Here is a 25,164-nt window from a genome sequence, read left to right as displayed (position 1 = left end):
GATAATATTTTCCTAAATAATTTTTGGACATTTTCAAAATCAATGTAACGTAAAAAAAAAATTTCACGACATATATTATGTAGAGTCAATATTTTTTAGAGCGTAAAATTACATACGGGTTAAAACATTGTCGAACAATGACGATGTTGTTTCATACATCTAAATAAAGATGTGACATTGCCGCGGGAAAACTGCATTTGGTCAGAATTGATATCCACTTTTGCGCCAGTTAGGCAATAACGACGACCGCTTTGGGATAATAAAAAATATGCGCACATACGTACACACATATATACATCGCGCGATTTATGAATGTCCGGCATACGAAATCATAATCTAGCGTGCTGGTTTGTTAATAATTCGTGTTAGCAATTTTTCGAGAATTCGAGAGTAAGCGAATACGGCATACGATCGACGCCGACGAAAGGGTCATATTAAACAAGGTCGGCTTTTTGAATCTCCCACGTATCGTTACAATTGCTCGTAAAATCACGATCGGATATAATAAAGCCAACTGAAAACATAACGGTATATTATTCGACAACCGGAACATCCATATAGCAATAGCGCTTGAAACTGAATGCACGAACAGCCATAAAATAAAATTACATTTCTCTAGCGACTTTTATACCGCCCCCTCTTTCTCTACTTAGATATGCGTGAGAGCGTTCGTACGCACACGCGTACGCGGAAACACCAAGGAATCGTGTAGAAGAGATTACGTGTAAGAAAGCAGATATTCTCGCTGACACAGACTTAGTTTCATAGCGATAAAACACAGCACGGTCAGAGAGAGAGAGAGAGAGAGAGACACATACAGACATCGGTTACTTGTTATAGAATGGAGTTACTTGTATTCGACGCCGTTTGGGAGCCGTTGCTGTTGTTCTATCGAACGTTCTCGAGTGTAGCAACAGTCGACCGGTTACAAAGTCCGCGTTTAGAACTTGAAATCTCCCAAGTGTTTCCACCGATATGCTCCCTTCTCGGTTATAAATGGCGCGCATCCAGTTTCATCCCGGCACGCGTCTCGACGCTACGAATTTTCGACGTCAAAATTTATTTATGATAGGCTCATTCGATGTCAACCGAAAACGAATATTTTTTTTAAGAATCGATAAAATTTCGATCGCTCTTCCCGAGTTAACAAATTCGGACTTAATCCGTCAGAATTCGGAATTAAACTCGGCACTCGCCAGATAATCTCCAATGCGCGCGCGGTTAACGCTCTCGCGGTAAAGAGAAATTGCAAACGATCGTTTAAACTCGGAGGCGTCGGTGCAACCACCTGGCAAATGCTCGCAACGAGCTCGTTTATCGGCTCGCCTCGGCTTGTCGGCTTGATCGGAGGCCCGATAACATGGCTCTCGCCATTACCTTGTTATAGAGATACACTATCCAAATATCTTGGGAATAATTTATCTGCGATTTCGCGCGATACGTTTTCTCCTTTCCCAACGGCATTCCGTGATAGCGTGTTTCCTTTTTTTTTTTCCCCCTCTTTTTCTTTCTCATCGAGCAATCCGAGAAACAATTTTTCCGATCTCCGTACATTATCTTTTATCGTTCTTTTTAAACGAAATACACGATTGTCACTGACAATGAACATAATGTGCCGATGCAAAACGCGTCCGTGTAAGTGTCATCACGCCGCTGGAATCGAGTCAGTGCGAATTATATACAACCCTTTACACAATGCTTTGCAATAACTTTAACAATTTGTTTCCCGTCGCGCCAGCTACGACTCTAAACGTTCGTTTCCACTATCCATTGATCTTGGACTTCAACGGTAATCAAGGATTAATAGGATCGTTCGGCAAAAAAAAAAAAATAATAATAAAAAAAAAGTCATAAAGTCGCGAGATACTCTATCTTATTCCCTTCCTCCCATCCTCCCCTCCCACTTTCCTGTGGATTGCTTTCAGATGCATTATCGATCTAAATTCCTTAGAATTCCACACAATCCTTGCAACGAAATTCTGAATAGTTTACTACATTTCCGTAACACCGGGGACAGGATAATTAATTATGAGCGAAGCGATTGTACAATAATTCTGTGACAGACGCTTGAGCCATATTTTATATATAGCTATGTACATATAGAGAAAAAGAGCTTTAATTGAAAGTGTATATAACGAAGATAAAAATACATGCGACCTGTATACGCTAAAAATATTATTTAATTACCTAACGTATTATTCATTGACGAATTTTTGATTAATTTTAATTCTAATTGTCCTTAGCGAAAATTCGAATAGACGTGATCTTCTTTTACATATTCGTAATTTTCAACGTATATTAGTATTGTGTTTACATAAAGTCCGCTTATAATAAAACGATCATTAAAGTCAACGAATGATCGAAGTTAATTCGCTTTTAGGAAAGAGATTGAGAAATCACGTAGTATATATTATTATGTTAAACGTATATATCGAACATCATCGCTTGTAGAATCTGCGCTTTGTACATTTACAATTTATACAAAAGCTTTCCCGTTAAATTGAAAGTCTCCGTCAAATTGACGAATGTTTATTTGGATGGATCCGAGTGAAGTTATCCTTACCGCCTACATACAGGTGTTGCGTGTGTGACGTAACGTGGACCTAAGGTTCGGCGAGAGGGAAAAAGTTCTTCCCCAACGTTTTTCCTGCGATGTTTCCTTACTGCGTCTTTTCTAATGTCTGTCTAAACTTGCCGCCCGCTAGAAGCGAACTAACTAAAGTTTTTCCGAGCACTCGAGCCGAAAGTTAAGGGTAAGAACGTAACGATCCACGAGTTTCGAAAATCTTTGCGGTATAACTCCCGATGTTAAATTCTTTATTAATTCTTTAAGAGGCCTGAGAGCTCGCGCGACGATATATATCGACTGTATACACGTGCGCGGGGTCTTGGAAACTTCTATTTCTGTATCACGCTATCTTTTTTACTCAATTTTAAGGGTAAATTGAAATTTCCCAAAGTTCTCTGCGCGTGTAACGCGCTCCAAGTTATCGCAAATTAAATTTTCCACTATTCCTAAAGTACGTTAAATGTTAATACAAAAAAGCCGCTAAATATACTCAGAGTTAAGTAAAAAGAACAAATCTTTTTGTCTTTTATTATATAGCGCAAAATCGTATAACGGAGAAAGAGAGAGAGAGAGAGAGAGAGAGAGTTGAAATTGGGACAGAGGTATATTCTGCCGGAGAGATATTAGATCCTCTCGGGAATATACGCGCGTAATTTCACCGACACGAGGCCGTCGATCCTCCTCTGTCGTTCATTCGGTCGCTCTCGGCTGCAATGAAATTTTGACACCGCGGTATCGCGATCGTTCTCTTCTACGAAGAAAGGTAACTTTAGTGTCCGAAAATTGTACCGGTACGAGCGACTCGATTTCTCTCATTGTACGTCAACGATCGTGGGTTAGCCAGTAAATGATTGATACAAGATCCTACTATCCTTTTATAAGAAAGGTATCTCACGTACGTCTTAACGACGACGCATCGTCCTTCGTTGCTTCGGATATCTAAGCCTCCCGAGAAGCCAATTGATTACAGCAGCGATATAACTACAAAGTCATCGAGATAAAATTAGTCCGTAGCTGCGCGATCGTATTCTTCTTTTCGTGCGTTCGAGAACAATACAAGCGCACTGATGAAATAATCAGATTCGGCGAGGTTTTCGTAATTGAAGGCACGTTACAGAGAACACCGGAAGAGGAACGATTAATGACAGAAACGATGTACGCAACCAGCGTCGCTGCCGTACGGCAAGATTTAATGCTATTTGTATCCGATTTCGTCCATTTTCTCCGTTATCACGCTAATCGCGATAATCGTAAACAAATGAAATTATTGCTACGTCCTGACGTTAATTGATGCCGTAAATTGAGTCAATTTCGCGTCGCTAATACATTTAACCGAGTGCCAGACGCGGTTGAAACCGGGGGGAGAGGAGGAGGAAAAAGAGAGAGAGAGAGAGAGAGAGAGAAAGCGCGTTCTGACCACGAAAGTTTGTAATTGCATCGAACGGGTTAATTGCCGGTAACGAGGATGTGAAACGATACCTTGTGGTTGCCGAGCGTCATAAAAAGCGTCACTTTCGGTGTTCTTTTCGAGCGGCCTGTTTACCTCAAATTGTTTTGAAAACATACGATAACGAATTAAATTCTCTCGAAACAAACGATGTTTACAGGATAAATTAATATGTATATATAAATCTCTTTGTGAAATATATCCTATATCTTTTAAATTATTCAATATACGGTAAGCGAATACACATCGTTAGTATGACGAAGTAAAACAATCGAAATTGCAGGATATAAACGCGCGTTTCATTCGAACGAAGAAAAAAAAAAAAAAAAAAAAAAAATTAAGTAAATCTTGCACGATAATTTTCTGCCAAGTCACGTGTTCAACCCCACATATATCGTTTCATTGAAGACCGTTCCGCGAATTATTAAAGAATAGAACGTAAATTGCGCAAGTTGAGGCGCGAAACGCGTTAACGAGGTATATCGCGACATTTTTATTACCACATTCATTATACTTTTTAACGTACTTCCCCTCGCTTATACGTGACGTTAACGTCCTTCATAAAATTAATCTGGCATACCGCACCGGTGCATTCTCTTCGTCCGACCGTAAGCTTCAAAATAAGAACATAAGGGAATATTGAATTAACAAAGTACAGTTAATCTTCAGATTTACGTTGCGCCAGAAGTAAAACTTTCTATCAGGCAGCTCGGGCGTGATAATACGCACTTTCAACGGTTTTCTCCATCATCGGGATATGCGTGCTTTAATAATGACAAATCCAGCGCCATTCTCTTATTTATACAGTAAAATCTCGTGTCTCGCGCAACATTATTGTACTTTTTCAAGAGCTCTCGAATGCTCTTATATACGTTTGTTCGCCAAATAAGCCATTTCCGCGTGAGAATAAGATGAAAATTAATTCAACTGAGTTTAATGCCGTAAAATAACGCGCAACTTTTGGCGAAAATTATGATTCCAATTAGTACAGATCGCTATAAAAAACGAAATTAAAAAGAAAACAACCAAAAAATATGATGCGAAAAAGATTAGAATATGAAAGCTCAAATACAGTATTTACGTTATCCTTTTATGGCTGTGGCTCGCGATTATCAACGTGGCGCAATTCCTATACCGAACGAAAATGAACGCCATAGATCGCGGCTTGATTGTAATTAAGTACGATCGGATAAACGCGTGTGGAGGTGATGGTTTGTTGGCCTAACCTAACAACGAGGCTTCCGGGCCTTCCCGGGTAACCCTCTTCTCGTACTCTATATCTGCGATCGCACGATGTACCGATAACGAGGTCTATCCGAAAGTAAGGGAGCGCGGGGATACGCGACGGTCTCGAATCAAGCGAAGAGATCGCGGCTGAATTATACGGATTACATCGAACTTTAATCTTGCAAAAAGCCTTCCGCGGTCAGACGCATGGTTCGGTCCTTCGAGTAACTACGACTAATCGCGGTGACATAGTTCGCACAGTTTCGCATCCGCGAATCCGTTATTGTTACCGATGCACGCATCTGCAGCCAACGCAGATTTTTTTTTTTTTTTTTTTTTTTTTTTTTTTTTTTTTTTTTTTAAATTGTTGCGGTTACATATAAATATCAGATAATCCCTTATTTTTGCGGCGGATGCAAGAAAAATGCATAGCGGATATGAATGAATAAATAAAACTAACAAATATTGATACAATAATGTTCTCTCTCGCTCTCATGCAAATACGTCAAGCGATCGATTTATCTATCTCGTATATCCCGATCCCACTGTTATTTTTAAAGGAGATTACGTATTTCAGAAACGCGGTCCATATCAAAAGTACAGGCTGTTCTCAAGATCTCGTTAAAAATATATGCAATTAATGTAAAAGAAGATACACATTAATTTGAATATAATTAATAATCAAATACATGGACGCATTTTTATCATACGTTTATCATACATGTGAAAGGAAATGGAGCGATGTAGCTATGAATAACGAAAACGATTTAGATATATACGGATTTATGGCCCCCGGGGAAGTCTGTCTCTCTTATCCTCGATTGGTCGTATCAGTTTCGTCATCCCTCGGGTATAATTCACTCCAAGTGCGTTTCAGATAAGCGTTTCAACTTTCGTCCGCTATTAAATCATCGTAAGACGATCTCGCAGATCGACATAACCATACGCGGTTGCATGTCCATATATTTGATCCGTGAGAAACGTTCAGCTGTTCCGTCCCGCTCTAAAATTTATATTTCTGCTCGAGCGAAAATAATTTCTACATGGCAACGATGCGTGTTAATATTATTGCAATTGCAATTCATTCGACACACAAAACTACATCGATTTAACGGTGCACGATTTCTGTTTGCTCTCGCAAATTTATTATGTTACGATATTTTAAACAATATTTTTTTTCAATACGTTTTTCTCTCCGCGCGCAATTTCAAAAGCTAATTACACATCGGAAGAAAATAAAAATAACGATACATATGTAAATCATATCGATACATCGTTTTTCGCAATCCCATTCGCGTGTTTATGATTTAATCAAGCAGAAAATCAACACAGACTCGTGAAACTCATCCGCTAGATATACGAAGAACATTCATATATTTTAATATCAATTGTCATATATATTTTTTGCTTTACGATACACGATTAAAGCCGCATTAAATATTATGCATCCCAACAAATATTATCTGATAAATATCGAGTTTCTTCATTCGTGAAACATTTATCAATATTTTAAAAACTAATCTATTTATTATGTTAATTTGTTATTTGCCGTGTCCGATATCTTAATCGAGATACGATTAATCGGGTCTTTGAAGATACTCGAAGAATAAATCATTATTTTTTTATTCCTATATTTTGTTGTAATTCAAATCTGTTAATAATATCTTTCTCTCTCTCTCTCTCTCTCTCTCTCTCTCTCTCTCTCTTTCGAGAGTACAATAAAATGATACACACCTCGCTTCTTATTCGCTTTTAATACTCGCGCGAATAATTAACTCTTTAACTCGTTAAACTCTATGACGCGTATCACGTTGATTTCGAGCCCTCTTTATTTAGGCAAAGCGAACGTGAGGGAAACGGACAGTCCGTCAAAACGAAATACCTGCGGGCAACGAAACAGGATAAGACAACGGTGCCAAATGACGGCCCGCGGCTTGTTTGCGGTCGGACTTCGACACCAACGAGTGGCTAACGTTTAGCTTATCGGCGGTGGTAGTCAATAAACGATATTCACCGGGGCGGTCTAAAGGACGGCAAGCCACGTCGGACCGCAATAACGGCCCTTGTAAAACCTTGTCCCTGCAGCGAGCACGAGGGCGATCTCGCACGCCATGTCCACCATGCTCGATGGCTGCGGTAATGCCCCCGATATGTCGTATATACGCATTTGTCGCCCGAGGACAAATAGTGACGGATAGTGACGCGTCGGGTCCGCGGGGAATAACGGGGATACGTTTGTATAAGACGCGTGTATCGAGCCGTTGATCGAACTGTGCGTCAAGTGCATATCGCACTTTGCAACGCATTCTACGTCGCAATGATAAGCGATCGTTCGTTCGCGCATTTATATCGCGATCCAACGATAAGATAAAGCTCGAGATCTCGGCTTGGAGATTGTAAATCGTCTGTTTAAATATTATATTATATTGGTATAAAGATCATATACGTACGTACTACACCGTATATGGGGTATATTGCAGGGTTGGGAACGTAACTCTATAAAAGTAACGCGTTATCGTTACTTGTTACTGATTTTAAAAAGTAACGCATTACCGTTACCGTTACTTGGAAAATAACGGTTCGTTAATTTTTCGTTGTTTTTGTTTTTTCTAACGCTAAAATAAGCTATTAGATTATAAAATTATTTAATAATCAATATTAAATGTAATAATCTATGTTGCAATTAAAAACTTTAAATTAGTCTCTATATAGCGAGCGTTTTTCATATTAAACTTATTTAATGATCCTAATTTTTATGTTAATATCTTTACTTTTTAATACACTTATCTTTATAGGAATTTAAATTGAATTAATTTACAGATTTCAATTTTGTCGAAAATTTCTATCAAACATTGTTTTGAAATATTGATAAGAAAAATATTGATATTATTAAGAGTGTATTCCAATATTCACTGCCAGTATTGTAAAATCTATAATTTACGTTACTATAGATTTTCAGTACCGGAAGTGACTATCGGAATGCAGCCTATGATAGAAGGCTAGAAAATATTTTTCAAAAAATACATCTATCTATATTGAATAGATATAAGATAATAATGAACCGAAAAATAAGGATAAAAGTAACGGCTAATTCGTTACCGTTACTGTAAAAATGTAACAATGTTACCGTTATCGTTACAAACGGAAAAAAGTAAGGATCGTTACAGAAAAAAAATAACTGTAACGGTAACAACGTTACGAGTAACGCGTTACTTCCCAACCCTGGTATATTGTTACAACAAAGGCGGAAGCTGCCTTCAAATTGCGCGATTAATTTTAAATCCGCTCCCTCCCTTCTCTCCCTCGAAATCAAGACGGGATTAAACTGGAATTTCGACTTTGCGGACTCGCGCGACACGTACGACACAGTTCGTCCCATTCTCTAACTCCGGGGTTTCAAATTTCAAAGTCCAACTTCACGCGCATGAATTTCAGTTGGCGCTTAGCTCGCTATAAAATCCCGGCAGTTACATTCGCCGACGATACGAATTACGTTGATGGAGCGTAGGAGATATCGTGCTTGTTTGCGAAATGTCGCCAACGCGAAGACTTTCACCATCCCTGGACGCTACGTAGGATCCGAGTGGTGCCCTTTCCTTCCAACTAACAAGCATCGTCGAGCGATAATGAGGCTGCTGCAACGTAGTCGGTGCTCGCGCCTTCGAATATCGCGTAAAACAATGCCGAATAGTACAATAAAACTCCCGGTCTTGTCCGGATACCCAATGGAGAGATTCTCGCTGAGAGCGGGGATAAAATTAGAGAATATCTTTGAACGCACAGAGGCTTCTCGAGACTCATCGAGAGCCGCGGCGCTTATTTCAAGAGAATTTATTTATTTTGTTACTCGTGCGCACAAAAACGCGACGCTCTGTCTTGTGTCGGAGAGACATTATTACCTTGTAAAAGACACATCCGATTGTCCATGTTTGTAAAGTGGCGTCCGTTAGAGAGAGCGTTTCTACTCTTTCTATCTCGGGCCCTTTATGTCAAACGCCGCGGACACACGCGCGTGTATGCAGAATGGATACGCGATGACCCATCGAACGCGTTTTTCTGTACCGGTGAAGGTACAGTCGTAAAAATCAAATACGCGACGAAATACACACAAAGGCAAAGGAAATCTTTGCTCTCCCGTTACTCGAATTCAAATAATTCTCTCCGAATATACATCTCGACGTTATAAACTTGAATATATACATCACGATATAATTGCTTGACGTTTTTTAATAATAAAACATGCTGTAAATGTAACGAAAAGAAAAATTTCACATTAAATACTTTACTAGAGACTTTATAAAATTAGACAGACTATTGTGCGAAGAAAGACGTTCGAGTTTTTTTTTTTTTTTTTACATTCACCGATTTAACCAATGATTCTATAGAATTACCAAAGATTTTATAAAATAGTTCGGTCGAGTTATATCTTTATCGTGATTTTCGTGAATAAGTTAAGCAAAAATTTGTCTTCAATTACAATATTATCAAATCGTTAAATATTGAAAGACTAGGAGCCTCAAATTAAGTTATATCCGGGAAAGAAGACGTCTTGGAGAATCTCTTTGAAAATAAAATACAGATACTATTATTTTTTCCTGTGCAATTGTTCGTTAAATTTCGCCGATTATTCCTTAACTCGCGAATAAGGCTTTGAAGAAATTTTCAAATTTCAATAATATCGCGTACATACCCCTAACCCCTGCGTATCTGGCGATGAAATACTGTCTAGATAATCCGCATCTCCCTTTATCGCGATCGATACGATCCCATCGATCGTCGAACGCGATGCGCAAATCGTCGACCGCAGCTGCAGAGCTCGGTATGTGTACCTACCGATTACGCGAATACACGCATGTGCGACGCATGAGAGAGATATATATATGTACACGATATCCCGCATATGTTTCGCGTTTCACTCATAAATTCTCATTCGTCCGTCGATGCCGCGGGTTTCCGTACACACGTGGCCGCGCGCACAGCTGCACGCGCCCTCCTCTCATGCATATACATAGGCATAAGTAAATAATAAAATATCGATGTCGCGTACACATTAAATTTGGCCATATAAAAGGCAAATACCGACTCGCGAGAGCCGTCGGAGTTGACTTAAAAATCAGTTTTCACGAATATCGGATACCGATAGCGATAATAACTTTTGTCCGGCTGCTGACAGAGCGAAGAGCGGCAACGCGATATACACACTCTCCTATCCGCGAGTGAAGTCGTAGTTGACTGAAAAAATAAACGTAGAAAAATACCGGACGAAAACATAGAGGAGAGCGGCAGCACAATCGTATATAGCAAATTGAAAAATGACTGACCAGGCTGTATCAACCATCGCGCGTCATGCGAATTTACGACTGCGAGCACATAGATCTCGGCTCATCGAGATCCTATCGCCGACCATTTGACAAGGATTCGTCAAATATTGTATTTCGAAAGATATTTAATCGCGGATCTTATATCCCGCCATTTAATATCTATACAATAATAATCGTCTTCTCGGATAGCAAATTGCGCGGCAGTTCGATCGTCTTAAATACGCGAAAGTTTCGTAAACATAATTTACTCTTGGTCGATGAGCACCGAAATGTCAACGGAGATTTCAGCAAGTGGCTCATTTAATTACAAGTTCGCCCGGAGCCGGCATTGTCGCGCAACAATGTATTATAATTCAAGTTGGTCTCCGCGCGCCGTGATAGCGACGACGAGTTTCTGTTATTTTCGCATCGCCGGCACGGCGGGACCCTATGCTAGCAGGCGGAACTTTGCGCGGTTTCACTGATGGCCGGGGCCAAGCCCCCGAGCGAACCAATGATAAATTAATTCGCTCGACGACATTGTCGAAAACGCGAAATGTCATGCGACGCTGCTCTGCCATTTACGCGGATGTCGAATAAATATTCCTCCCGAGGCAACAAATATTTATTCCCTTGTCCCTTTAAATACGTCCCTTTGAACGCGATTCGCACATTGAAAAATTTATTATTACCGTCGATTTATTACGGTTTACATATAAAAACAGAGATGGCAGGGGTATTGATTAATTTTTCATTTAACAAAATCTCCGAAAAAATCTTCTTTTATGTTTAATACGCAAAATAAAATATAAAAGAGAAAAGAAAATATTATGTAATAAATAAATATACATATATGTATTTATACACATTATTAAACCCCGTATGCGCAGCAAATTTTATTTTTAATTGTACCGCATGTCTAACAATAAGAACTAAAAAAAGATAGAGACTAAAAAATATATAACACATGATTATTAGTAGAAATTAAATATAAAAATAAAAATATTCTAACGGAATTATTGAGATTGCCTTAATAAGAATATTGATTAAACATTTCAGATATTAATGTACCGCATTAATTTAGTTCATTAAGAGCCTATCATTGGACTCCAATTAAACGATCAATATATCAATGTATCGTCTATTGCCAAGACTTTATATTAATTATTAAATAGAGTCATTAATGAAATAATTATAGAGTTAAAATAATATATATATATATAAAAGAATATATTTATATAAAACATTCCCTTCTACACATATATTATCGAAAAATTTCACTGTGTAAAATGATAATGGGATATCCTCGATGATAATATACCGCTGCTTTGAAATAGCATCCATTGCCCGTGTAATTTATCAGGGAAAGACCTTCCCGACGTTGTAGAGTTTCGTTTCTCATATCTGCGCTAATCTATTTTGCATTAGATAATCTACTTATGTTATGTGGATTTCCCGGTTATGTCAAACTAAACCACGATTTATGGTTCCGAAGCATAACGGACATTAACGAACCGCGGAAGCATTAAATTGTCATATCGCGGGTATTAAATAATCGAATATGAGATATTTCCAGAGCGCGCTTCGACGAAATTCCTGAAAGGTACGATTTTCACGTACGACACAAAACATCCATCTTTCTAAAATCTCCATCTGCCGCTGCGGCCGACGATTATGCTAAATACAAAAGCATGCGTCCTCGTTGCATAGATCGTCGACGTTAATCCAACGAAACGTTCGAACGCGCGTATTAAATCGCACGGAAGAAAAATTTCCCCGACAGACATTTCGGTGCACGTTTCGAGGACGGTTCCAATTTTCTCAATCGAGAATCAATTTCGCCGATAAAGTACGACGGCCGGTTACGACGTTACATCGCGCAACAAGCATAAAAGATGGTGAATGATACAATGTGAAAAACATTTTTGGCGATATCGAGCGCGATGAACGTTACGCCATCGCCGAACTATAATATCGGCGCGACTATGACGTTTTTATATCCCAACTACGATTGTATACTCTCATCCAAACCCCCCTCCCCCTCTCTCTTTCTCTCTCTCTTCCTTTATTTCTCTCTCTTTTTTATTTTTTTTTATTTTTTTTTTTTTTTAAGCTCCAGTTTTTCTCGACCGGCATTTTGCCATTGTTAGCCCGCCGATTGCCTCGAGCGAGCGAGCGCGCGGGGCAACCAAGTTAATCGGTGGAACAAAATTCATACATTCATTCGGAAAAGCAATTTTAAGTTTAAAATGTCGAAGAGCGCCGCGTCTACCGTCGACACGAACGAATACACGGGCTACTTCGTCGATGAACGCCGGGTTCATTCAAAATAAATTTTCATCGGTGAACAGCCGGCGCGCTGATAACGCTCGTGCACGCGACCGTTTTCGAAAAAATAGATTTTTAAAGTATGAGAGAGAAGAAGATAGACAGATGGATGGATAGATAGATAGATAGATAGATAGATAGATAGATAGATAAATAGATAGGTAGAGAGAGAGAGAGAGCGAGAGAGCGAGAGAGAGAGAGAGAGAGAGAGAGAGAGAGGACGAAATGTTTCGAGAACGCGGCTTAGAGGAGTACAGAGATTGTTAGCGGAACGGCACCCTCAAAGTTTCTATATTAATTTCAGAAATCTGCCTCGGGAGAGAAGCCGATCGTCAGGGAAAATATATGGAGTCTGCTTCCTCCCTTACGGTCTAATTTCATTCAATTTACAATTGTGTTACGTAATCTAGCGGATCGGACCAAAGTCGCGCATACACGCGCGTTCGCGACTACGTGTACTCGTATGCGTAACGATCGGGACGAACAAGATGATTACAATTACAATATCGAGAGAGAAAAGCGAGAAGGCTCCGATATGAAGCGGCACGGAAATGAGAGGCGTGTGCACGCAATATTTTCATCGATGCATATCATTGTGAAATTAATGCAATTAACGACGATAAATGTTTCTTCTAGAATCAAGGTCTCGTATATTTTCGCGATATAGAAATTGAAAGTGACGAACGATCGAATATCGTTAACCTCCTGCGTTAAATATAAATGATTAATAACTGGATTCGATTCTCCTGTGTCTTGTTCATGTTGGACGGAGAGATCAGATCGCGCGCGATAAATAAATCAATTTTAGTCGAAAATAGCGCGGGAAATTATCCGATCCTATCCGAGATATAAATTTTCCGTCGCGTGCGAGTCCAATCGAGTTCGTAGTTCGTAGTCCAAACACATATATATACAGGGTGTCCCCAATTTAAATGGCAAAACTTCAGGAGCGTGTAGGGGACCGAAAACCTAAGACAGAAAGTCCTTTAAAGGTTTGCCCGTTTTTCCTCCATTTTGGAGAAAATTGCAAAAAAAAAAAGGTTTTTTTTTTTACTTATTTATTTACATTTATGTTATCATCTATTTAATGCCGATATTGTTCAAAATGTTGCCCTCTCGCAGCAATGCAAGCATTACATCTAGCACTGACCTCATTAATTACAGCTGGACATTGTTCTAGTGATATTTGGTGCACCGCATCTATGATTCGATCTCTTAATTGCTCTCTCGAATTGATCGGCACCGTAAAGAATAACATCAAGTGTTTACGTGTGTAAGGAACCTTGAAGCAGAAAGTTTATTCGGCGACAATCAACTCGAGAGAGCAACTGACAATGAGAGATTGAATTCTTGCGATTTTCTCTAAAATAGAGGAAAAACGAGCAAACCTCTACAGGACTTCTCGTCTTAGCTTTTCGGTCTCCTACACCCTCTTGAAGTTTTGCCATTTAAATTGAGGACACCCTGTATATGTACATACATATACGTGCTGTTTTCCCTGATCGTTCTCTATCGTAAAGTCGAAACCGTTGAGGGAAGCCGATATCGGTAAGATTTTCGAGATTCAATTTCGGGAATGCCTGAGCTTATAGTTGGAAACAACGATGAGTTTTCCACTGCCAGGCTCGCGCGCGTCGAAAAGTTCGCAGTCTCCAATAGCGAATCGTCCGGGATTTCCAACTTTTATCGCGCTGTGATTGGTGCTCGCGGATGTTTTTCCATCGGTCGAATCTCCCGATCTTTCTATTCTACTCTGAGCTCTACGTGACAACTTTCAACGTATGGAATAAAAGAGCCGAAATTACAAAAATCGGCGAAGAGAAGCCTTATTTTCCGCTTTTCGTCGACAACTCGAAACGGTGGAATTAATTGAATATGATTTGAGATAAAAGTAGCGTTACATACGTTACCGAAATTTTTCAACAGACAAATAAATTGCAAGATTTTATTAGAACGATGGAAAGAGTCGGCAGTCGATTAATGTTTATTGTATTACTATCGATTGAGTTAGATTGACTATATTTATGTCAGCATTTGATATAATAATCGTTCCATTTTTATATGACATTTTATAAAAGGGGAAAATAAATTTTTGCGTATTCTTTTACAATATAAAAATTAACGATATACGTTTTATCTCTCATATTAATCATTATCATTATCATTATAAATAACTTATATAAATATATCGTAAAAATTGTTGAGAAAATATGAACGAAAAATACATCTTACTTTTGACGTATATCTTTAAAAATTATTTTTTTGTAATATTATTAATAAATATTTTTGACTAACGTATTCACAAAAAATGGGTTTAATTATTATACAATCGTGTCAACCCATCGCATATGAATTGAATACGAGATCTAATTAATTATGATTATAATTATAAACTCACCGCGTCTCATTTTCCTCCTCGTCATTTATCTTCCTGTCCAACGCTTTGATTAGATCCATGATCGATGATCCATCATATATATTACTATCGACTGTATTACTATCACTCACGATAGTCGCGATATTTAAAATTCAACGAACGCACGATACTTTTTTCGATATTTCCGATGCACATATTTATTCAGATATTAACCATTATCGAAAAACACTCGCGATATACTTTCTCGGGAAATTCACTTTATACGCGACTTTATTTTATATTTTCGATCGAGTCTCGATTATCCGATATGTATTCACTCGCGTAATCATAATATACGCTCTATACTTTTTTTCCGGCACAACATTTATACGTGACGATCCATTCAACACGTTATCGCGTTATTCGCTATCATTCGCTATCAATTGCCATATATTATACTTTTGATCCATTTCGAAACTCGCGTATATACGATTGCCATTTCGATCCAACTAGTAAACGCGTAAAGGTGTTGTGAGAGTTTGTTGTCACATTGCCAATGGCCAAGGGCATTCGTCGAAAAGAGATCGCTCGACGAAGCTAACGACCGACGCACAGGTTCGAACACGCTCACTCGCGAATCGCGATTTCTAAAATGAAAATCACGACACATCGCTCGATACCTCGCGGTGGCTGAAATTCAAACTAATCGCGACCAACGATCGCGACTGCGAAGGCACGCGAGCTCGCATCTTCCCCCCCACTCCTCTACCAATGAGGATTCCAGGAATCGTCCTCGTGTTTATCTCCGACGCAAACTTCGCGACAGACGTGTTTTCGAATAAAGAGAGATATTTTATATCGCGTATTCTCTCGCGTCGAGCTAATTCTAGAAAAGGACAACGAATGCTTGTATCTTTTCGCCGCAATTGCCGAAAGCGAACGTGAACGATATTAAATAAAATATCAGATGTTTCTCGTAATATTTCTCTCCTTCTAATGTGATACAATAATGTGAATTTTCTTCGTGAAATTTCGAAGCAAGTAGACATACGCGTGCGTAAAAACGGTTGACGAATTATTCAAAAATTTTACCTCTTATTTGAAGAGTAACGGACGCGCGAGGAATCATGCTTAGCCAGGACGTTCGTCGAAACGAGAAACCCTCGACAAAGCCTCCGCGATTCACGCACCACGACGATTGTACATCGATCGCTATCAGTCGCGCGATACTAATTTCCGATACGATCACGATAATCGCCCGCTATTTTCCACGGCACTCCCGAAACTCGTCTACGCATCATGGCGGTCATTCGGCGACTAGCGCGCGATTGTACTAAAGGGGCGCTGCACATACGCCACTGCTTAAAGCGTACATCGTAGAATCTCGACGCAACGTACGTCGACCGCGACTCGCTAAATAAAGCTCACGAGAGATTTAATCTCTCAACGTAATAGCGATAAGAGTCCGATACATCGTATATATTCGACACTTTCGAGAAATTCAACTACTCGCGACCGTTACCGTTCGACGACTAACGGACACGCGACGAGTTTCAAGGGGGGGTTCTCATGTCAATCGCCAGGGCTTTTGGTGAAATCTCGACTATTAGCGCGCGCGATATTGCGCCCGTTTAAACATCGTCCGATAAAATATTTATTTTATGAAATTTAATATTCCTAAAATTATAATGTAATCGAAAAAATATGTATCCGATATTTAGCAACGAAATTTACTCCGTAGTTTTCGTCTCTCGTATATATTTTTGCGCCGGTTAATATTATACGATTAAAGAATGTGAAAAAAAGAGCGGGTTCACACAAGTTGCTCGCCAGGGATGCCAACCCCGCTTACAACCCTGCTAATTACTTGGGTACTTTCTCATCGACACGAGACGACGCACGTCGTATATTTATCTGTTCTAATATCAGATTCTTCCGATCGAAAGTTGTTTGCTAGTTAACATCGCGTATTTTTCTAGGAGAAGTATTTAGGTGTCACGCGCTCGATAGATTAATCTAGACTGATCGCAGACACACGCCGTTGTTTCGTATACGTATACAATAACACGACGCGAGGTCGCGTCGCGTTCCCCCTCCATCTGTTCAAGAATCGTCCAACGAGAGACGTTCCCCCTCCATCTGTTCAAGAATCGTCCAACGAGGTATGTTCCTTTTTTCCCAGTATTATATTTCTCTCCGCGTTTCTACAAATATATTTCTCTTTCTAAAAAAGTCATGAAACCTCGAACTCGAATATATCGAATATGTTGAAGCCTCTTTTCCGCGATGCTGATTGGCTGTCTCGCTTGTGCGCTGCGACTTGTTTCATTCGTGTCATTTACAACTGTCAAATCATGCGAATTTTGACAGATTGACAATTTGTGAGAGAAAAAGTTAAAGTTGAGAAAGAAAAGTGAAAAAAATTGGAAAACGTCAATTAATAAAAGCGCGCGCGCTTGTATTGTTCTAGTCTTTAAATAAAGAAAGCATGTTATGTATACAATTTAAATTTTTATGCTTTTCTCATATCAGCTGGCGAAAACAAATAAACGTAAATGTTTAGAAAGATCACTATCATATACTACGTAGACATAAACGTAGAAAATAAACTATGGTTACTATGGAAACAATTTCTCTCTAATTAAAAAGAGATAAACGTACCTCCGAGACATTACGTTCTTCTTCTAATTTTGGCGCGCGAATTTTTAATAGATAATATAATATATAATATAAGCGCAGTCTATACTTTCTATAATACATCTAACATCATTTACAAGGGACAAAATTTCAACGTAATCGCGACAATAGACCGATACATTGTATATGCGCGACATTTACAAGAATTTCGAGATTTCGCCGAAAGCCATGATGACGTAAACAACCTGAAGCGCGTCGCGTTTCCGTTAGTCGTCGAACGGTAACGATCGCGAGTAGTTGAATTTCTCGAAAGTGTCGAGTATATACGATGTATCGGATTAATCGTATAATATTAACCGGCGCAAAAATATATACGAGAGACGAAAACTACGGAGTAAATTTCGTTGCTAAATATCGGATACATATTTTTTCGATTACATTATAATTTTAGGAATATTAAATTTCATAAAATAAATATTTTATCGGACGATGTTTAAACGGGCGCAATATCGCGCGCGCTAATAGTCGAGATTTCACCAAAAGCCCTGGCGATTGACATGAGAACCCCCCCCCCCCTTGAAACTCGTCGCGTGTCCTTTAGTCGTCGAACGGTAACGGTCGCGAGTAGTTGAATTTCTCGAAAGTGTCGAGTATATACGATGTATCGGACTCTTATCGCTATTACGTTGAGAGATTAAATCTCTCGTGAGCTTTATTTAGCGAGTCGCGGTCGACGTACGTTGCGTCGAGATTCTACGATGTACGCTTTAAGTAGTGGCGTGTGTGCAGCGCCTCTTTAGTACAATCGCGCGCTAGTCGCCGAATGACCGCCATGATGCGTAGACGAGTTTCGGGAGTGCCGTGGAAAATAGCGGGCGATTATCGTGATCGTATCGGAAATTAGTATCGCGCGACTGATAGCGATCGATGTACAATCGTCGTGGTGCGTGAATCGCGGAGGCTTTGTCGAGGGTTTCTCGTTTCGACGAACGTCCTGGCTAAGCATGATTCCTCGCGCGTCCGTTACTCTTCAAATAAGAGGTAAAATTTTTGAATAATTCGTCAACCGTTATTACGCACGCGTATGTCTGCTTCGAAATTTCACGAAGAAAATTCACATTATCGTATCACATTAGAAAGAGAGAAATATTTGATATTTTATTCAATACGATTCACCACGTTCGCTTTCGCCAGCTGCGGGAAAAGGACACAAACATTGGTTGTCGTTTTTATGGAATTAGCTCGACGCAAAAAAAAAAAAATATATATATATATATATTATAAATCATAATACATAATATGAACAATATATAATATAAAATATCTTTCTTTTTATTCGAAATAATATAGCCTGTAATATTTCTAATATTGCCAATACGATAATTTTATAATTAGTAATTATATACGATTTTTAATCGACAAAATGATAATAATTGCATTACACGAATATCAAATATATCGAGAGTGAAATATTGTTGTCAATAATCTTTTGCAATGGAGTGGGAATCACCAGCGCATATTCCATGTCGGAAATAAATATGCTAGTCTGTACACAAAAGTAAATACGCTTCGAATCATTAAATATTAAATCGCATATCGTGTAAATTTGCGTAAGCGTTCGATCAAGTATATTTTTACAATTTATGATGTATGTACAATATATATATATATGTGTGAATCTTCTACGTGGAATTTAAAGGAGCGAATAGGAGAAATCTACATATAGCAAATACGCGCGCAGCAGATGCATAATGGTAAGTAAATTATTCCATAATTCAATTCCCGTTGAAATGCATTTCAAGATAATCTCAAGCATGAGATAAACGATTCAAATCTCGTCTCTTTTTAACAAATAATAAACCGCCCCTACCAAGAGCGCGTGCACACTCGTATCGATATTTAATAATATATTCAATTTGTCCTCATTTTTTAAAGTAATTTCCACTATTCTACATCAATGGTTAATAATAATATATTGAATTTCTGCGCACTTTTTTAAAATAATTTCCACTATTTACGATGTTTCGACAATATCTCGTATAACAAAAATTAGTTTTTTTTTTTTTTTTTTTTTTTTATATAATGGTGCCATAGGACAGCAGAGCTCGAGAGAAAATAAATTGAAAATTGCGGGAATTTGTCGCCGAGATGGCGGAATCTCCATTTCGGCGTTTCTCATCTCGCTTTTTATCAGTCGTGGTAAGAGCGCGCACCTGCGGATATGGCGATAAAATGTCTCTTAGCGCTGAATGCGTGGCTATGCGACCGACTAAAATCTACATTTGCTGTAAACACCTTAGCGAGGATGCCCATAATTCTCAGCTAGCGGCAGCCGAGTAGAGTATGGGGGGGAAAGTTTCCGCGAAACAGAGCCAAAAGCACATTGTGCGCCGGGCGCTGTAAATCTACATTCAAAAAGGGAATATAGAAAATGCCGGCACATAATTGCACGCTGAATTAAAAGATCGCGTCCACGTAACTGGGTTAAATTTTGTCCGGGTGATAAATTCACGCTTCATCTCGTCGTTTTTTCTCTTACAGCTCTTTACCTGTATGCTTTTTTTTTTTAGTATCTCTTTTTTTTCCGCAAACGCAGGACGTTGCGGGAAATAAACGTTATAACGGCGAGAGAGATTCACTAGGACAATCTCGCAGCAGTTTGAGAGTCCTGAATTAAGAAGTTATGATTAATTATGTGATCCCGGAATATTTTCAAAAAATTCGATATTATATTATTAAAAAATGAGAATGTAAAGTGATTATTTTGCCTAATTATAAATGTAATGTGAAAATATTAAATCAAAAATTTTAAATCCAATGAGAAAATTAATTCTGATAAATGGTGATGAGAGAAAAGTTTGCATTGTACGTGATTATACATTTCTCTAAATGAGGCTCGACATTTTTCTCTCTCTAAATTTTATTATCATTATTCTATGTTTGAACAAAAAAAGCAGCGTGCACACAATATCGCGCGTGTTACCCTTCATCGTTTTTCATACTTTTTTCTAATACGAAATATGTGACATATATACGGTTGATCTGTCGTCGAAATCGCTGGAAAAGAAAAGCCGAGCGGAGAGAAAGAGACGGGGAAAGAGGAAAGAGAAAAAAGGCGGTACGGGGCGATGGGGATATCATATCGGTCAAGAGTAGGAATCTCCGAGCCCACCATACGCGTCGTCGTGACGTCTAGCGCGCGGATACGAAATGAATCAAACGGCTTTGACGCCCTACGGGATCATGAATAATGCAGCGACGTGATCCAATTTATAACTCACGGAAGCGTAATATGTGTTATGTGGAGCGCGCCACGTTGAGAGGTGGTGATATGTAGTATAGCGAGAAGAAGCTATACGCGAATATATTTCACTATGCCGCGACTGTGTGTGACTATTCATTTTGCAGATAGTTAATCGAACGGATGTCGCACACATACGCGCAACATTGCGCGCGCTAATACAGTTTTATTAATGGATTTTCATTCTTTGATAACATCGCGGGACTCGTCTCTCTCGCGATACAATATTATACATGGCGTCCTCTAAGGGATGTAAAAAAAAAAAAGATTAGGTTATAAAAAGAATTATTAATCGCGCTATGTACAATCTTTAATAGCCGTGTCGCTCGTTTTTACGCGAGGCAATTATTAGGTTAATGTGGACGTCGTAATTATTAGATTAATATGATTGCCGAGCAACGGCAATCGCGTGATCAATTAGTCCCGCGGTCTCGCGGAAATCTAAAAGTTTCACATTCCATTATTGCGCGCGCGATGGATAAATATTCCCTCCTTGTCAAATATGCATTCGCATCGCCTATATTTGCAGCTCTCACCGGGATATGGAATTTGACACCCATTTTGTCCATAAACGCGCGAGATATCATAGGCTGATGCCTCGTGCTTGTCACGCTAATTAATGTCATAATATTCAATGACCATTCGCAGCGGAAATATAAGGCGTATTCAGGATCGGTCGTCACGGCGGGCTCGCGTTTTAATCGGCCTCTCCTCGTTACTCGGATTATCATCCATTTTTCACTTTAATCACAAATGCTCTCTTATAAAACTATTCCCGAAATACAAAATTCTTTCGAAGCAAAAATCAGGATCTCGTGTCACTGCTGCGAAAATAGAAGATTCTTTCAAGCATATTAATTTTACAGTCGGGTGATCGTTCCCGCGTATTCCCACGCCGCGAAAATCACGATTTAATTAACCCACTGACGCCCGATAACCCACCACGGGCGTGCAATACGGCGAAAATTAATATTGTCGCCGAAGCTGCTCGATGTGCATTATACGGACTGTGCAAATACCGTGCATCGCAGGAGAACATAATGAGGCGGATAGTTTATAGCGACGGACCATCGATGACGCTCATCCAGCCCATGCATTTTGATGTATGCATATTATTAGGTCGTATAAGGATGAATATATCGACGATCGATATTCGATCGACACGATACACCCCGTAGCTTCGAATTCAAAAAATGAATTTTTCGGTAAATCGAATTACGCACGTGAAATATGTTTACTCTAAGATTTACGAGAGAGCGATACGTTTTATAAAAGGAGAAAGAATTTGAATTATCGTATCAATTTATGAAAAATTTTTCAACATTTTTACGTACATAGCTTCCGCTACGAAATGACGAAGAGACCCTAATCGCGAAAGTAGTTACCCTCGACGATAAAGGCAGACAGAAAGAACATGCCACGCTACTAAATGTACGCGAATTTATCAGCTGCTAGCAGGTGCTATCGCGGTGCGATATTAATGAGCCTGGTTCTCTCTCTCTCTCTCTCTCTCTCTCTCTCTCTCTCTCTATACGTTCTATCGCGTGCGCCTACGGAGTACATCGATAGTTCGCTTTTCATACGTCTCGCTTTTCCGCCATTCCTAGTTGATACACACGTCGCAAATGAAACTTTGTCGCAAAATCGGAGCAGCTTTTACATATCAAACATGGATATACATAGCGCACGCGTACCTTTTCAGACTCTCATTACATAACTTTCACATTAAATCGAAATGTACGAGAACGGAATAACCGCGTAAACCAGAAATTTTTAATAACGCTCATATCACACACACACATACATACATCGTGTGGAGACCCCTGCCTTTTCCCTCCGAAAAGGATAAATTCAGAGCGTAAAATAGTAAAAGACATAATCCGAGCATAGTTAATCGAGCGAAAAGAATTATCAACAAAACTTAGGATCCTCGCACGAATTGCAATTGTACCGGATACAGAGGACAAAGTTAAATAACTCGCCCGAATGTGCTCCAATTGTTAATGAAATCTCAAGGGGATAGCTGCCTTACGTACACAACGTCATGTTAAAATCCAGCTGCCGATTAATAATAAAGCGAAACATCAACTCGTATATATACGAAGCATCTCGGAATACGAACGCCACCGCCACCCATAGCATTTCAATATTTAACAACTCAAGCTCGCGAGCAAAAGAGAGAGAGAGAGAGAGAGAGAGAGAGAAGGGAGGGAGGGAGGGGGGAGGAGAGAGAAACTGTGTGTAAATGAATGTGTGTGTGTGTGTGTGTGTGTATGTGGTTGCACCGCTAATACCGCCAATGCAAACTTCTCGACGTGAATAACGAAATGAAATTACCTAAACAAGACATCTCTCATCCCGCTACATCGTACTTGGCTTTACAAAGTCGACGCGCGCGCGCGATCCTCTGGATCAAAAGTTGCCAGCCTAATATCGTGCAATGTCGTCGTGAATTCGTCAGTTATATAGCCAATGTCAACATCATTGATAACGTTGGGAACGTCAATCTCCAAAGTTATTTTTTCTTACGAGCACGTGGCGAACGTTGAATGCGCGTACCACGTCCCGTCGTCTTTTTCCTCTTTTTCCTCCTTTCTCCTTTATCACTTTCTTTCTCTCTCATTCGCTCTAACGGCCACCATCCCACGGGATATTCCTTCCAACAGGAAAGTTCCTTCGGGCCGCTCATTTTCCTGGAGAAACCGCTGTAATAGATACGAAAAGCCAAACTCACAAATGGCGAAAATAAAGTTGTCGGACTCGTGACAATCCCAAGAGACCACCCTCCTACATGGCGATAAATTCGAAGCGCGAATATTAGCCCGTGGGTACGCTACTTGGACGCTCATATAACTAACTAAACGACGTATAATGCGGTGAGCACCTTCGCGTCGTAGAACGCGCAAACGTGCATCGTTATACGTCAAACAATGCTTAATTTAGTGTAAAACGTTAGCACGAGTACTGCGAACGTCGCTTGCATACGTTTCCCGACACAAGCTTTATATAATTATTGTTAACAAAGGCCGCTTTTACATAAGAGATAAAAGTCTGATGCATTATGAACTGGACGTTACAAGCAAAAATTCTCGTCACATAAACAGTCTAGTGTTATCCTATTAAATTTTAGCGCTATTATAGAAAAGAACTTTTGATTTTATAAATATTTAATTCTTTTAACCAAAATAGACGATGAAATTTTTATTTATATTAAAAATGCGTATTTAGATTTCACTAAATATACAGCATGCAAAATATATTCGCTCTTGATAGACGATGTATATTCGCGAAAGTTTTTTTACTATGCCTAGATAGATAAATATTTATTTTCCATCTTCCTTCGCGTCAATTTGTCGCGGCGAACACATCGTATACGCGATATATGCGAGGCTGATCTTCGTGCCACAACAATCTATGCTAATTTCATAGCACTTCGTAAACGGCGAGCTGGAGGATTATTAGCTCATTATTGGACCATTCCCCATTGGTATTGGTTATACTGCTAGATTATAACGATCCTCGCCGATATTGGATTTCAAATAGAGAAACATACACTTTACGCGAGAGCATACGGTCACATCGTAATCAATATAATGTATAATTTCGTGTCACCGATATATCCGGATGAATACTTCGCATCTTTCGCGGATCGTGTGAACGAGTATCGCGGAAAGGGAAAAACATTTATGAAAACCGTGTCTTGATATCTCTTTTGCTATTTATAAGACGATCGATAAGTCGAACGAGAGATCGTAATGTATTGTAACTGACGAGCGTCGGGCCTGTAGATGTAAGTTTAAAGAGACATAAAGATAGATAAAACTTGCGAAAAGTATGTGAGACTCGAGCGAGAAGAAGTTTGAAATTTTAACGATCGATAAATACGAGGAAGAATTTTCTCTATAAATCCATGCAATATTCATCGTGTATGCGACTAATGGAACGGATGCAGAAACACGGCATCTTCGTTTCGCGAACGGTAACTGCAACGTTAGACAC

The 25,164-nt window shown here is 39.3% G+C and overlaps 1 protein-coding gene across 7 annotated transcripts in view; it reads right to left on the bottom strand.

The window, feature by feature from the left end:
• The window catches only part of LOC138937418 (tyrosine-protein phosphatase 99A), a 255,436-nt gene that overhangs the window by 83,259 nt on the left and 147,013 nt on the right, over positions 1-25,164 (bottom strand). The window contains exons 1-2 of one of the 7 annotated variants that reach the window (XM_070303705.1): positions 16,320-16,551; positions 15,270-15,874 (exon numbers count right to left, since the gene is read on the bottom strand). The exons of 5 other annotated variants lie outside the window; for them this stretch is intronic. In XM_070303705.1, the coding sequence (XP_070159806.1) occupies positions 15,270-15,328 (59 nt within the window). In that variant the 5' untranslated portion in view covers positions 15,329-15,874; positions 16,320-16,551. Of the gene's footprint in view, positions 1-15,269; positions 15,875-16,319; positions 16,552-25,164 lie in introns of those variants that run through there. One more of the 7 variants, XM_070303707.1, reaches the window with a different exon arrangement.

The sequence above is a fragment of the Polyergus mexicanus genome, unplaced genomic scaffold (genome assembly GCF_030449975.1).
Source record: "Polyergus mexicanus isolate NDT 795.1 unplaced genomic scaffold, iyPolMexi1.0 SCAF_10, whole genome shotgun sequence".
Classification (NCBI taxonomy): Eukaryota; Metazoa; Arthropoda; class Insecta; order Hymenoptera; family Formicidae; genus Polyergus; species Polyergus mexicanus.
This window is presented reverse-complemented; position numbering and strand designations above follow the sequence as displayed.